Source organism: Bos javanicus, chromosome 1 (assembly GCF_032452875.1).
Source record: "Bos javanicus breed banteng chromosome 1, ARS-OSU_banteng_1.0, whole genome shotgun sequence".
Lineage (NCBI taxonomy): Eukaryota > Metazoa > Chordata > Mammalia > Artiodactyla > Bovidae > Bos > Bos javanicus.
Genome location: NC_083868.1, coordinates 61,054,512 through 61,070,599, shown reverse-complemented (window position 1 = coordinate 61,070,599; position 16,088 = coordinate 61,054,512). Strand labels below are relative to the sequence as shown.

At 40.1% G+C, this 16,088-nt stretch overlaps 1 protein-coding gene across 2 annotated transcripts in view; it reads left to right on the top strand.

Annotated features, from left to right (window-relative positions):
• Positions 1 to 16,088, top strand: part of LSAMP (limbic system associated membrane protein) — a 707,286-nt gene that overhangs the window by 373,639 nt on the left and 317,559 nt on the right. For both annotated transcript variants that reach the window (XM_061395219.1, XM_061395302.1), the window contains exon 2: positions 12,313 to 12,545. In XM_061395219.1, coding sequence (XP_061251203.1) covers positions 12,313 to 12,545 — 233 coding nt within the window. The remainder of the gene's footprint in view (positions 1 to 12,312; positions 12,546 to 16,088) is intronic.

The following is a 16,088-nucleotide window of genomic DNA, read 5'->3' as shown; positions in this document are numbered from 1 at the left end:
TCATAGGGACCAGACATAGGAGAACCTAGGCCCCTGAAAGGAGGTTTCCCAAGATATGACTATTACTAAACAAGAAATTGAATTAAACAACAATACCTGGAGCTATCTGAATTTAGCTCCAAAATGAGATTTCTACAGGAAAATTTCCTAGATTCAAATTATGAAAAGTGATGGGCACAAAGATTTTTTAGGCTCTTCCAAAGCTCGCTCAGTTCAGTTCAGTCGCTCAGTCATGTCTGACTCTTTGTGACCCCATGAATCGCAGCACGCCAGGCCTCCCTGTCCATCACCAACTCCCGAAGTTCACTCAGACTCACGTCCATCGAGTCAGTGATGCCATCCAGCCATCTCATCCTCTGTCATCCCCTTCTCCTCCTGCCCCCAATCCCTCCCAGCATCAGAGTCTTTTCCAATGAGTCAATTCTTCATTGGGGTGGCCAAAGTACTGGAGTTTCAGCTTTAGCATCATTCCTTCCAAAGAAATCCCAGGGCTGATCTCCTTCAGAATGGACTGGTTGGATCTCCTTGCAGTCCAAAGGACTCTCAAGAGTCTTCTCCAACACCACAGTTTAAAAGCATCAATTCTTTGGCGCTCAGCTTTCTTCACAGTCCAACTCTTACATCCATACATGACCACTGGAAAAACCATAGCCTTGACTAGATGGACCTTTGTTGGCAAAGTAATGTCTCTGCTTTTGAATATGCTATCTAGGTTGGTCATAACTTTTCTTCCAAGGAGTAAGCATCTTTTAATATCATGGCTGCAGTCACCATCTGCAATGATTTTGGAGCCCCAAAAAATAAAGTTTGACACTGTTTCCACTGTAGCTCGCTGCTGCTGCTGCTAAGTCACTTCAATCGTGTCCGACTCTGTGCAACCCCATAGACGGCAGCCCAGCAGGCTCCCCCGTCCCTGGGATTCTCCAGGCAAGAACACTGGAATGGGTTGCCATTTCCTTCTCTAATGCATGAAAGTGAAAAGTGACAGTGAAGTCGCTCAGTCGTGTCCGACTCTTTGCGACCCCATGGACTGCAGCCCACCAGGCTCCTCCATCCATGGGATTTTCCAGGCAAGAGGTAGCTCGCTAGGTACTCTTAATATTTATCCCATTTAATGATCACAATATGGAGATACAGTAATTGTTTCTGTTTCGCTAAAGAAAAACACTAAAGCTTTTCAGTAAGAGTGGACCCATTTAGGGCCAGGCACTGCTCTATATGTTTCAAACTAACCTTACTTAAGCATTACAACTACTCATTGAAGTAGATACTACTGTAGTTTTCATTTTACAGATGAGAAAAACCAGGCACAGAGAGGTAAGCAAATGTCCCAAGATCACAGAGTGGAGAACATGATGGAACGAAAATGCAGAGCAGGAAACTGGCTTCTCAGCCTAAACCTGTTTTCTGTGTCACTAAGTAACTTGCCTAAAGCTACTATACTACAGAACCCGTGGCTTTTCCACCCTACCAGTGACAAGAAAATGGGGAATCTTGAATTATTGTATGATTAAGGTGGTGATTTATTTTCTAAAGGGACCAGGATTCTTCAAATGAACCAAGAGGAGCTATTTCTAACCATATATAAATATTCCTGGGACTGATCCAAACTCCACTTGTGACTGGGATAGAAATCAGTTTTCTCCTGGTCTCAATCTCAGATTTTCTTTTCAAAATTTTTGTCTTCCTCTTTTTCATTTTTTATGTAAATGTAGAGAGACACTGTTGATGTGACAACCAGAGGAACACAGGTTGTTCTAGAACTGACTGTGGAGCTGTACTCAACTCTTAATTTGGTGGTTCTGCTCCTTCTCTGCTTGCCCTTCTCCTCACCTGTACCACCTTCATGTAATATGTATTTATGCTCCTTTAAGAATATGAACCTGAAAATAGAGCAATACACACATATATATGCATACGTGAGAATGTACTCATGGCTGGACCAGATGCTCCCTAGTGATAGTAAGAGACAGAAAGCATGTCTAGGGAGGACTTTTTACTGCTCTGGGGATGGCAGACTGGCCTGGCTTTACTGTTTGCCACTGTGGATATTTTTTTTTTCTTTTGTTCTCATGGATGATAATCATCCTAATAGATAATAACTCAGTTGCAGAAAGGATGCTTTGTTAGTATGCTGCTGCTGCTGCTGAGTTGCTTCAGTCGTGTCCAACTCTGTGCAACCCCATAGACAGCAGCCCACCAGGCTCCCCCGTCCCTGGGATTCTCCAGGCAAGAACACTTAGCACATGCAAATAACTAATGTAAATTGAGACTGTAAAGAAAGGCATTATTGATTTTATGTATTTAGTAGATACCATTCTATAAAGAGAGAAAGTTGTTGAATGATTTGTATAAATCATTATTTTCCTTATGCTGCTGCTGCTGCTGCTAAGTCGCTTCAGTCGTGTCCAACTCTGTGCGACCCCATAGATGGCAGCCCACCAGACTCCCCCGTCCCATAGTCATCCCTATATATGACCATTTCCTTTTTATCTACCATATGTTACCATGGTAAAGTATAAGCATAGATATTGTTTTACATCTTATGAAATATTTCCAGGTACATCACATCATTTTATTCATAGAGCTACTGTAAGACTGCTTCCGAGAGGTCAGGGAAAGTATCATGAACTTCATTTTACTTATGAAAAAACTAAGATACAGAAAGTCTAAATGACTCACCTGTTTGGCAATAGGAAATAGACTGAAGGTCAGAACTTAAATCAGTTATCTTCAGGAACTAAACAGTGCATATTCCATCGCTAGTAGGCAGATTGCTGAATCACTGTGACCAGCAATAGGTTCACCTGAATCGGATTCCTGTGGTTTACTGCCTCTGTATTCTCATCCTTTTGAGCATCCATCACTACTGTGTGTGCACATACATATGTGCGTGCAGGGACTTGTGCATGAATGTGTACAGAGAACCTATGGGGGAGGAGATGATCCTATCATGTAAATGTTGTCATTGTTTGTTGGTGTCATTCAATGGTTCAATGGTGTCATTGTTAATTGGACTAAAAATTCAGGATGAATCAAGGAAAATAAACTGTCATAAATCTAGATCAGTTTCTACCTAAAGAATATCAAGTTTAATAGAGCAGATATGCACAGGAAAAATAGAATGTGCAGGCAGTGGTCAAGCCAGAAGTCAAGACTGGAAAGAAGTAGAGATGGGTGTAAGGCAGCTAGAAAACTGAAGCTTCTTGTCACAGGCAAGGGAAGCAGGAGTGACTGAAGGTCAGCAATGAATCACCACAATTCTCTTATTTCTTTCGGAGTTTAATCTTGTGTGTGTGTGTGGTCAGTTGCTCAGTCATGTCCGACCCCTTGTGACCCTGTGGACTCTAGCCTGCCAGGCTATTCTGTCCATGGGATTTTTCAGGCAGGAATACTTGAGTGGGTTGCCATTTCCTCCTCTAGGGGATCTGCCTGACCCAAGGATCAAACTCGTGTCTCTTGCACTGCTGGTGTATTCTTTACCCACTGAGAGTTTAATCTTAGAATATGGTAATAAAGCAGAGATGATCCAAAATGTTTAATAACTCAAAATTCTTTAAATTTGGCTTTTAACTAATTTAGTATTTTTAAAAATGTGTTTGTATATGTGTTGCTAGATTTCATTATACTAATAGGATAAAATCAGACTAATGACTTTTTATTTGCATATTTATTTTGATTTATTGGCTGTGCCAGGTCTTATTTGTGGCATTTGGGATCTTTAGCTGGGGCATGTGGAATTTTTAGTTGCACCATGCAAACTCTTAGTTGCTGCAGGTGGGATTTTTAATAATTCCCTGACCAGGGATCAAGCTCAGGCCCCTTCTATTGGTAGCACAGAATCTTAGCCACTGGACCACCAGGAAAGTCCCAGAGCAATGACTTTTGACACAGGAGAATTTGGGATATTTCTGATACTGTATTGCCTCTGCTTAGAGCATTTGCTAATGGCACGCTGTAATGCTGAGAATGAACCAGATGAATTTCCAGACCAAGTGTCTTTCTTTCTAGTGGAAAATGAGATAATTTCGTTGCTTCATTAAGGGTTTCATTTGTAGGGCTAAAGTTATAAAGCAGAAGGCATCAAAATAAAGGACTAACACATTCCTAAAGACTTCCCATCCGTATCTGGAATCATCCCACATCTTGTAAAAGAGAAAAAACATTACAGATGTGAAAAAAATAGTAGAAGTTAATTTTTAAAAAATAGTTCTTCTATGAATAAAGGCTAATTATTTCCTTAAAAAGTCAAATTTGCCCTGACTGAGTTGATTCTCCCTTACCTGTCCTAAGTATTACTGACCCATTTAAAAAACAAACAAACAAACACTAAGGTCAAACGATTTCTCCAGCATTAATTTAGGAAGGAACTAAGTTATAGCTTTCTCTTGTACTATCAGCAATGTACAAGATTACACTGTTGTATAATTAAGACTCTAAAATACAAAGCAGCATGATTCCTTAACTATTACCTTATAACCAGAGTGTCACTACTCTTCATTGTAGTGTCTCTGTCACAAATGTGACTTATAATTCAAGGGCTTTGCCGGTGGCAATTAAATGCTTATAAATTTAGGAGTATATGCTTATGAAAGGCAATGGCACCCCACTCCAGTACTCTTGCCTGGAAAATCCCATGGGTGGAGGAGCCTGGTGGGCTGCAGTCCACGGGGTTGCTAAGAGTCGGACACCACTGAGCAACTTCCCTTTCACTTTTCCCTTTCATGCACTGGAGAAGGAAATGGCAATCCACTCCAGTGTTCTTGCCTGGAGAATCCCAGGGACGGGGGAGCCTGGTGGGCTGCCGTCTGTGGGGTCGCACAGAGTCAGACATGACTGAAGCTACTCGGCAGCAGCAGTAGCAGCTTATAAAAAAAAAACAGCATTGCACTGTAGATGTTTGACTTATGCTCCCAGATCTTTAAACCAAGGGACCAAGGTCTAACTCAACTTTTTCAACTTCAACCCTGCCAACATTTCACTTGGGATTTGTCTTTGTTGTTGGGGTATCCTTTACATTGTAGGAGATTCAGCAGCATTCTTGGCCTCTACCCACCAGATACCAGAAACAGCCTCCTCTTTCCAATTGTGATATTCAAAAAAATGTCTTCAGATATTACCAAATATCATCTGGAAGCACAAATTGCCCCCGCTTAAAAACCACTCATCTCACTGTTCTTTCTTAATCTAAGAAACAAATCTCTCTCACCCATCCAGCTACACTTTCCCCAGTCTGTATAATTAAAAAGTATGAAGGCAGATAACTGGTGTGAAACTAAGTAAAATATATTTATTTGTTATTGTAGAATAAATACCAAATTATACTCTTCAAAAGTAAAGTCTGGATAAATATAAATACTAACTCGGTCCATTTATAGCAGCCAGTAATGTTTATTAGAAATGAGCTGTGTCTAGTAGCAGCTGAACAGGCTTAATATCTGTTAGATGTGTATCACTTACATCAAGGATGTACTGTCAGTAAATATGTTATTAAGCCATCTATTGGTTCAAACCAAATTTAGCATTTCTTTCTGCCTCCAATTAAATTCTTTGTTTTGGAAGTGTAATCCCCAGACTTGATGCAGTATGAGTAGAATTGTCAATGTACCTGTTGATGTACCTGTGCATAATATACTTGGTGTAAAGTACTTACAGAGATCCAATGCTTGAGAATTTTTATGGGTAAATTGATTTTTTGTGATAGTTTTATGGATTCAGACATGCTGAACAGGGAAGTCGGAAATGTGTTTGCTTCCCTTTCTTTTTATTTTTTTAAAGCTGATTTGAAAAAAAAAATCATAGGTTCATAGTTAAGGTAAGTAATAATGTGAAATTTGTGGGTTCGTGGTTAATGTGGGCAACTCACTAAATGTTTATCTAGTGCTTTATACTTCTTTTCACTGTTTTTAATGTGTGATATAGATTATTTAATTCCCGGGAATGATTTTTCTTCATTGATAACAATTATTTCTCTCTTGATTTCACGTTAATTCCATACTGAGTAATTCTCTTTAAATTTTCCCTATGTATCTGAAAATTTTAATTATTAGTTAAGAAAAGTTAAAATAGTTACCGTCTATACTGTACCTATTAAATAATTAACAAATATTTGATAATTGATCTAATAGCAGTTTGTTAAATTCAGTTTATTTATTCCACATTTTAGCGAGTGCCTACTGTGTACATGGTGGGTTATTCTGTTGGCCCCATTAAGGTTCAGTTCCATAGGTGACTTCTTGAGGGTCACTCTCATTAATAAGCTTATGAGGAAAGATAAGTACAGATAACTCAAATACATTGGGGAGTAATAAGAAGGAGCCAAGTAAAAGGATGGGGTGCTAATCAAGATTTCCTGGAAAGGCGACACTTTGTATTATATCCTCATGGCCTCAGCCACCTGCCAGAAATCCCACCCAGAGTGGAGGGTCAGTCCCTGCCCTCTATTCTTGGGACCAACACTTACTGTCTTTACCATGCAGTCCTTTCTAAATCCTGGAATGATTTGTGTATCCTAAGCTTTTAAAGGAAACATTCTATTAAATCCAAACAACACATAACACAGATTTGAAAAATGTGTCTCTTTGTTCTTTCCCTGCTTTGGCCAGAGCCGATTTAGAAGATGAAGTGCCTAGGTATTTATTTTTGAACTAGATTGGTACTGAAGCAGCATTCTGGGTGGGGGATCATTTATTGCCATATTACAATGGTATGGCATGAGAACACTCACTCCACAGGCATGCCTAATAGACATTTAAGCCACTTAACTTCAGATGCAAGGTTATGATGCTTACTGGCCAGTCAGCACTTGCTGGGACCCAGCGCTCTCTTTAATTGGCATTTCCTCATTTCCCAATAGCTAGGCATCTGTGACTATCCTATGTGACCGGTTATTTTCATTTAACAAACAAAACTTCTACACTTTTCTGTAGTTGAGACTATTACTTTGACTTTGATCGTCTTTTCTCTTATATGCATTTCTTATGGTTTAAAATAGTTGCCACTTTAAATCAAGATTTAAACGTTCTTAATGTTAAATTAACTCTAAAATTATGATTTTTTTTGCTCATTTTTCATTGTGAATGTTTTAGCCATGTTGTAGAAAGATTATTTTCTAGTTTATAAAGTCAACACACTTACTCTGAACCATTAGCTGCATAAAAGAAGAACCTTTAAATATCTGGAGGAGTCTCAATTTCCTTTTTAAAAATGCTACATTGTGCTCTGGTGTGTGGAGTTGGCTAATAATATTGATTAGTGAAAAGTGTGAGTGTATGTGTGTATGTATGTATTCTAGTGTTCCTTTCACTTATTTGGAAGTAAAGGAGAAATTATGAAAAATAAATTTGAATAAAACGCAATATACAAATAAAATACCATGTGGACCGTCACAGCAGAATTTCCACATAACTTTGTACTGTTTCGGTAGATGCATTTTTATGGGTCTGGCAATTTTGCTGAAATAGTCAATTACTTCTTTAGGTAAGATAGATCTGAACTCTCTCAGAGAATAATTTGGAGTAATGATCTATGTGCTAATTTTAACTTTTCTGCAGAAAAAAAAATGCTAAAGTGTCCAAAGGACCCAAAAGATTCAACTTAGAAACTCTGCCTTTCACTAATAAGGAAATTAGCGCAGTTCATTAGTGGATGCTGTAAGGGCTTGGGATGGGAGGAGTGGAATACAGGTAACCATATATCCTCTTTCAGCATATGTGACACTGCTGGTTCATATGATGGGCATGTACCAAGGTCTGTTTCATACCATATTGGTGCTTGGAGGTACCCTAATGAATAAGACAAAATATATTTGTATTGTTGTTGTCCCTCAGCCCTGTCTGACTCTTTGTGACCCCATGGACTGCAGCATGCTAGACTTCTCTGACCTTCACCATCCCCCAGTTTGCTCAAACTCATGTCCATTGAGTTGGTGATGCCATCCAACCATCTCATCCTCTGTCATCCCCTTCTCCTCCTGCCTTCAATCTTTCCCAGCTCAGCGTCTTTTCCAGTGAGTTGGCTCTTCGCATCAGATGGCCAAAGTATTGGACATCAGCTGCAGTGTCAGTTCTTCCAATAAATATTCAGGTTTGATTTCCTTTACAATTGACTAGTTTGATCTCCGGAGAAGGCAATGGCAACCCACTCCAGTACTGTTGCCAGGAAAATCCCATGGATGGAGGAGCCTGGTAGGCTGCAGTCCATGGGGTCGCTAAGAGTCAGACATGATTGACTGACTTCACTTAAACTTTCCACTTTCATGCATTGGAGAAGGGAATGGCAACCCACTCCAGTGTTCTTGCCTGGAGAATCCCATGGACGGAGAAGCCTGGTGGGCTGTAGTCCATGGGGTCACACGGAGTCGGACACAACTGAAACAACTTAGCAGCAGCAGCAGTTTGATCTCCTTGCTATCCAAGGGACTCTCAAGAGTCTTCTCCAACACCAGAGTTCAAAGCATCAGTTCTTTGATGCTTAGCCTTATTTATGGTCCAACTCTCACAACCATACATAACTACTAGAAAAACCATAGCTTTGACTATAAGGGACCTTTGTTGGCAGTGATGTCTCTGCTTTTGAATATGCTGTCTAGGTTTATCATAGGTTTTCTTCCAAGAAGCAAGTGTCTTTTAATTTCATGGCTGGAGTCACCATCTGCAGTGATTTTGGAGCCCAAGAAAATAAAGTCTGTCACTGTTTCCATTGTTTCCCCATCTATTTGCCATAAAGTATGGGACCGGATGCCATAATCTTTGTTTTGTTAATGTTGAGTTTTAAAAGCCAGTTTTTTCGCTCTCCTCTTTCACTTTCATTGAGAAGCTCTTTAGTTCCTCTTTGTTTTCTACCATAAGGGTGGTTTCATCTACATATCTGAGGTTATTGATATTTCTCCCTGCAATCTTGATTCCAGATTGTGCTTCATCCAGCCCAGCATTTTGCATGCTGTACTCTGCATATAAGTTAAATAAGCAGGGTAACAATATACAGCCTTGATGTACTCTTTTCCCAATTTGGAACCAGTTTGTTGTTCCATGTCCGGTTCTAACTGTGGCTTCTTGACCTGCATACAGGTTTCTCAGGAGGCGGGTAAGATGGTCCAGTATTCCCATCTCTTTAAGAATTTTTCACAGTTTATTATGATCCACACAAAGGATTTAACATAGTCAGTGAAGCAGAAGTAGATGTTTTTTTCTGGAATTCTCTTGTTTTTTCTATGATCCAATGGATGTTGGCAATTTGATCTCTGGTTCCTCTGTCTTTTCTAAATCCAGCTTGTATATCTGGAAGTTCTCAGTTCATGTACCGTTGAAGCCTAGCATGAAAGATTTTGAGCATTTCTTTGCTAGCATGTGAAATGAGTGCAATTGTGTGGTAGTTTGAACATTCTTTGGCATTAACCTTCTTTGAGATTGGAATGAAAACTGACCTTTCCCAGTCCTGTGGCCACTGGTGAGTTTTCCAAATGTGCTGGCATAGTGATTGCAGCACTTTCACAGCATCATCTTTTAGAATTTGAAATAGCTCAGCTGGAACTCCATAACCTCCACTAGCTTTGTTTGTAGTGATGCTTCCTAAGGCCCACTTGACTTTGCACTCCAAGATATCTGGCTCTAGTTGAGTGATTACACCATCATGGTTATCCAGGTCATTAAGATCTTTTTTGTATAGATCAGTGTATTCTTGTCACCTCTTCTTAATATCTTCTGCTTCTGTTAGGTCCATACCATTTCTTTATTTATAGTTTTATATATGTATTTTCTCAAGATAAACATATTCTAGTCTTCCTCCAGGCTAAACACCATTTAAGGTACACCTCTATGCTATAACATACTGGTTACTACTGTGTTGGGCTGTGTAGATGATGAAAGCAACCCAATAATAAATGTGATAGAAAATAAAAATGCTTTGGCAAAGAGAAATTTCCATTATTCTCAGTAGAAAAGAAAAACACAGGAGACCTACATCAGCAACTTTATTACTGATCTAGAGGAAGATAGCAAATAATCTATTAATTGGTTCATAACTAATTCTAAGTTGAGAATTGCTACAAATGCCACCAAGGACAGAGACATGGTACCACCAAGGAATGGAAGAGGGAAAGTAAAGTTGAGTCAGGAGAGAAGCAAGTAGCATTCATGAAGTTAGCCTTGCCCTCCCCTTTAGAAGAGTCTTAAATTATCAAGCATAATTGATCTCAATAATATCTGCGTGGCAGAGAAACATATATTGGAGCTACTAAATGGTACTTTAATCCACATGTGTTCTGTGCTCAGTCGCTTCATTAATTTCTGACTCGTTGCAACGCTATGGACTGTAGTCTGTCAGGCTCCTGGGGATTTTACCAGGCAAGAATACTGAAATGGGTTGTCATGCTCTCCTCAAAGGAATCTTCCTGATCCAGGGATTGAACCCACATCTCCAGTGGCTCCTGCATTGCAGGTGGACTCTTTACCACTGAGCCACCAGGGAAGCCCTTAATCTACCTATGTTTCTGAAAATAAATAAGTGAAGAGGAAAAGAAAAACCTTTATATCATGCACTCATGTAATTAAATGAAATCTCATTTTTACTAAAATTTGAAATTTACCCCAAAATAATAGGATGAGAATGCTTTTTGCACCATAAGTGAGTTATTTTTAAAAGATTCCACATTCCTCCTTCTTTTAGAAGAGGTGAATTGGACTCTGTATCTTTATGTAGTTATACCTGTTGATAGTGTACCAGCTTCCTGTCCACACATGGCTGTTTGAACCAGACAGAAAATCTGGATTGGACTCAGTTTGGAAAACACAGGGGAACATGGCATTTTATTGTTCTGCTGTCATGATCCTGGCTTCTTCTGTCCGTCCCTCATGCCCCAGAGTACTGAGCAGCTGGCTCTGCAGCTGTGAACAGAGTCTGAGACCACCTCCCTGTGGGGCAGACATAAATCTTGCCAAAGGTATAGAAGATTTTTGGCTTGACTTTTCCGTTTCCAGATTCTTGCTGCAATTGGAGTATGATTTTCTCCATTAAACCCTTTTAGGTTTCTAAAATAAGTAGTTATTCAAATCAATATTTTTGCCCTTCATATTCCTTGGAATAATTAATTTTTCATCTACTAGAAAAGATTGAATTCATTCTATTGTGCTAGAAATGCTGGTAGCAAGCTGTCTTCCCAGCCTACAACCTGCTGCCCTTCAAAAGGTGGAACCAGACTTAGGCAAGATGATACGAGCTTTGATTTTGTTTACAATACCTATCTACTTACCCCTAGACCTGCTCACACACTTCTCATTCCTGGGGGTGGGCATTCCAAACTTGGAATGATCAGAAGTAAACTCTAAAATTCAGTCTAATTCCTGTTGATTCAATGGTGGGGCATAATTTGAATCCACCTTCACATAAGCCTTTAAGAAATACTAAAGAATTAGTATAGCCAACAAAGGTCCATCTAGTCAAAACAATGGTTATTCCAGTAGTCGTGTATAGAAAGAGAGTCCCATACAGAGTCATGTATGTGAGAGTTGAACTATAAAGAAAGCTGAGTGCCAAAGAATTGATGCTTTTGAACTGTGGTGTTGGAGAAGACTCTTGAGAGTCCCTTGAACAGCAAGGAGATCTAACCAGTCCATCCTAAAGGAAATCAGTCCTGAATATTCATTGGAAGGACTGGTGCTGAAGCTGAAACTCCAATACTTTGGCTGCCTGATGCGAAGAAATGACTCATTGGAAAAGACCCTGATGCTGGGCAAGATTGAAGGCAGGAGGAGAAGGGGCTGACAGAGGATGAGATGGTTGGATGGCAAAACCAACTTGATGGACATGAGTTTGAGTAAGCTCCAGGAGTGGCTGATGGACAGGGAGGCCTGGTGTGCTGTAGTCCATGGAGTCGCAAAGAGTCAGACATGACTGAGTGATTGAACTGAACTGAACTGAATGAAAGAATACATGCAGTTCAAAACTGAGTAAATGTGTCATATTATCATTTGCCTAATTCTCAAAGTAACTTAAACAATTGGAATGACCTTTTCCTAGACAAGAAGAATATAATCCAATGGGAAGTTGATATCCATTTAACTTTGCCTGCATTACTCTCCCTGATTATTTATTGCCCCATTGAGTGTGATATACTGACATCCATCCAGTGGATGGGGATTAGATCTTAAAGGAGAAATTATGACACTATTCGGGACTCTTAAGAAATGGCATGGCCATGATTCATCCTGCACACAGTCATTTCTTTTGATTGGCCTTGTTGAGACAAATTGTGTGAAGAATGAATGCAGATCCGAGTATAACTAAGGCTCTAATGTCATTGTTCTACTTTGCCAGGTGCGTTGTAGAAGATAAGAACTCAAAGGTGGCCTGGTTGAACCGTTCTGGCATCATTTTTGCTGGGCATGACAAGTGGTCTCTGGACCCTCGGGTTGAGCTGGAGAAACGTCATTCTCTGGAGTACAGCCTGCGAATCCAGAAGGTGGATGTCTACGATGAGGGTTCCTACACTTGCTCGGTGCAGACACAACATGAGCCGAAGACCTCCCAAGTTTACTTGATCGTGCAAGGTAAGGAGAAGATGGTAAAGGAGAGGCGGGCGGCAGAAAATAATCATGACATACAAAATACTCGAGTAATACTTTCTGGAATAAAGGATTCGTTGTGGCAAATTCCAAATTCATTATGGCACTTTAGTATCTATTTTCTTTTTACATAGAAAAACTTTAAATGGGTATAGACTTTAAATAATAGAACTGAGGAGGATAAAGAAAAAGGAGTCTTGCCACTGTGAGTCAGTAACCTTGGTGAGAATGTTTTCTCTTAACCCTGAGTGTCATAACACACAGCAAAGACCACAGCTGTCCACAGAGACACAAGAACACACAGAATGCTTGGAACCATGTGAGGTCCACTTTTCCACACTGTTGGATACTGGATGCTTTTGCTGAAGGTGTGATTTCTATCTGTCCTCAGTTTAAAGAATATCACTAATTATCTCTTTTTCTGATAGTAAATGTTATTTGGAAAAAACAAAAATTTCCAGAAGCCTTGGCATCCTCTCAGCTGGCTGGCTTTCTTTGTAGTTTGTATCTCTATTTCACGGCAAGTTATTTGTGAGCAAGTGCCGTGACGAAGATCTGCAAAATCATTGGGGATAATCTGCTTCCAGATTGGGGTTTCCAAGGGCACATCTGAGTCATGGTTTTACAGGATCAAAACCTTAAATGGCATATGCAAGCCCCGAAACTATAGCTCTCTTGGGGCCCTTTCCTCTCCCCATTGCAGAATGAGAACAAAGCTGATCATCTGTACAGTTTTATTGCAAGCAGAGTCAAACCACTAGCAGTTTCAATCCATCTAAGAGGAAGGATCTAAGTACTAACAAATATTAGGGCTGTGTTCATGTATTCTTGATTTACAATGTTATGTAAATTTAATGCAAATTAGGCATGGCCCTAGGACTCCTGTCAAGATTCCAGTGCAGTCAGTTGTATGCGAAGTTTGACTGTAGCTTCTATTAATGTGTTATGGAATTGATTATTGCAGCATTTAAATTATTGCTCTCCCAACTCCTCTGATTAATAGATTGAAACCAGAGTAAAATACATCAGAGAGTACCTGTGCAGGGGTGGTTTAGTCATGTGACCTGTATCTTGGTCCATTTGCAATGGCTGACAGCTTCATTTTATTGCTTGTAAAAGGCATGTCTGCTGACTTGCGAAGTGCCTGTCACAGCACAGCACAGTCTTTTCCTTGTAGTTTAGAGGACAGCGCTTGAGTTCCTTAGTAAGAGACACCAGGGTTTGGATGTCAGGCAGTCCATTTAAGTGTGTAAACATAACTATAGATGTGTAAATATGTAAAAGTTTAACTTAGCAACTTCTTCAACACAGGCCTGCCCACAAGCGCACACACACTTCAAAACAAAAGGAAAATTTCTACCTCATTTAATGGCAAAGAGAGGGGGGATAATTAGTTTACTTAAGGTCCCTTAGAACAGATTTTATCTAATGACCAGCAACACATTATAATGTGAAATTCCTACACAATTTTAATACCTTCACAGTCTTTAATGTTATTGGAAACTCACTAGAGACCACAGCTAGAGAATGTATATTGTCCTACAAGGAAAAAAATTGGGCAATATGAGGATTACATCCTTTGGTTTCTAGATGAGGAAACAGAAGTTAATTAGGTTTAGCTTACTTGCTCAAGGTCACACAGAGAGTTCAGGGAGTAGTTTGGAACCAAGCAGACAAGGAATCAAATTGAAGCACATTCGATTGGAATGGGAAGTTTTTTGCTGTGACTTTTTAAGAACTACCAAATTCCTATTTCAGAGAAGGCAATGGCAAACCACTCCAGTACTCTTGCCTGGAAAATCTCATGGATGGAGGAGCCTGGTAGGCTGCAGTCCATGGGGTCGCTAAGAGTCGGACACGACTGAGCGACTTCACTCTCACTTTTCACTTTCATGCATTGGAGAAGGAAATGGCAATCCACTCCAGTGTTCTTGCCTGGAGAATCCCAGGGACGGGGGAGACTCGTGGGCTGTTGTCTTTGGGGTCACGCAGAGTCGGATACAACTGAAGTGACTTAGCAGCAGCAGCAGCAGCAAATTCCTATTTGAGTTCTTAGTGCCAAGTGCCCAAAGCCCTTCCTCCTTTTTCCTCATTCATCTATGTACATTTTAGCTACTAACACAACAATCTTGAGAGAATTAGAGCTAGAACTAGGTCAGATCATGCTGCTTATACTTCCCTATTAAGTTATTGAGTTTAACTTAATACTAAGAGATGGAAAAGAACTATACAGTTGAGGTACTGTTTATTCATTATCTTGTTTGCTTCTAATAATGTTATTATGAAGTAGCTATTAATAACTTTATTATAAATATGAAAAAAGTTTGAAGTTCAGAAATGATAAGGAGCTGCCCAAGGCTGCCTCTTGGCTTAGGACTGGGTTTCAAACCCATATCTGTTTGATTCAAGATATTATAGTATTTTCTTTTTAACCATACTGCTTTAAAAGAAAAAATGAGCAACAAAGCCTGTTCTTGTAAGGGCGATGATGAAAGGTTGCTTCCTCCTTGAACCTGAGTTATGAAGGGAGATGTTTTGGACAGTTATATGGATGCTGGCATTTGATATCTAGCACCAGATGGCTGATTCAATTCCCCTTAGAACGTTCAACTTTGTGATTATGTCAGTGGGTCCACCCCTTTACTGCTGTTTATTCACACTGCCTCCTTCTCCTTGCCTCCATTGTACATGTTTTCACCACATCAAAGATTCTGCCTATAGGCATGTCTGCCATCCTTCTTTCCTCCAATCCCACAGCACCTTCCTTCAAAATATAAGGGTCTTTTGAATTTTTCAAGTTCTTCCTTACTCACCATACATGCTTTCTGCAAATCCCACATAACTCGTTATTAAATAAATACTGTATTCTTTTTCTTTGCCCAGTGGGGAGGTCACCTTTAGCTTAAAAATGCTGTGAGATATCACTGAAGAATAGTAGTTAAGAAAATGGGGTGTCATATCTCAGTTTTCTTTCTTGCTTTAAATCAATTTTGGGGTAACCTATTTGGGGCTTCCCTGATAGCTCAGTTGGTAAAGAATCCACCTGCAATGGAGGAGACCCTGGTTTGATTCCTGGGTCAGCAAGATCCACTGGAGAAGAGATAGGCCATCCATTCCAGTATTCTTGGGCTTCTCTTGTGGCTCAGCTGGTAAAGAATCCACCTGCAATGGGGGAGACCTAGGTTCGATCCCTGGATTGGAAAGATCCCCTGAAGAAGGGAAAGACTACCCACTCCAGTATTCTGGCCTGGAGAATTCCATGGACTCTATAGAGCGTGGAGTTGCAAAGAGTCAGACATGACTGATGACTTTCACTTTCACTTGATTCTTCTAAGGCCTCAGTTCAGTTCAGTCACTCAGTCATGTCCGAATCTTTGCGATCCCATGGACTTCAGCATGCCAGGCTTCCCTGTCCATCACCAACTCCTGGAGCTTGCTCAAACTCATGTCCATTGAGTCAGTGATGCCATCCAACCATCTCATCCTCTTTGGCCCCTTCTCCTCCTGTGTCCAATCTTTTCCAGCATC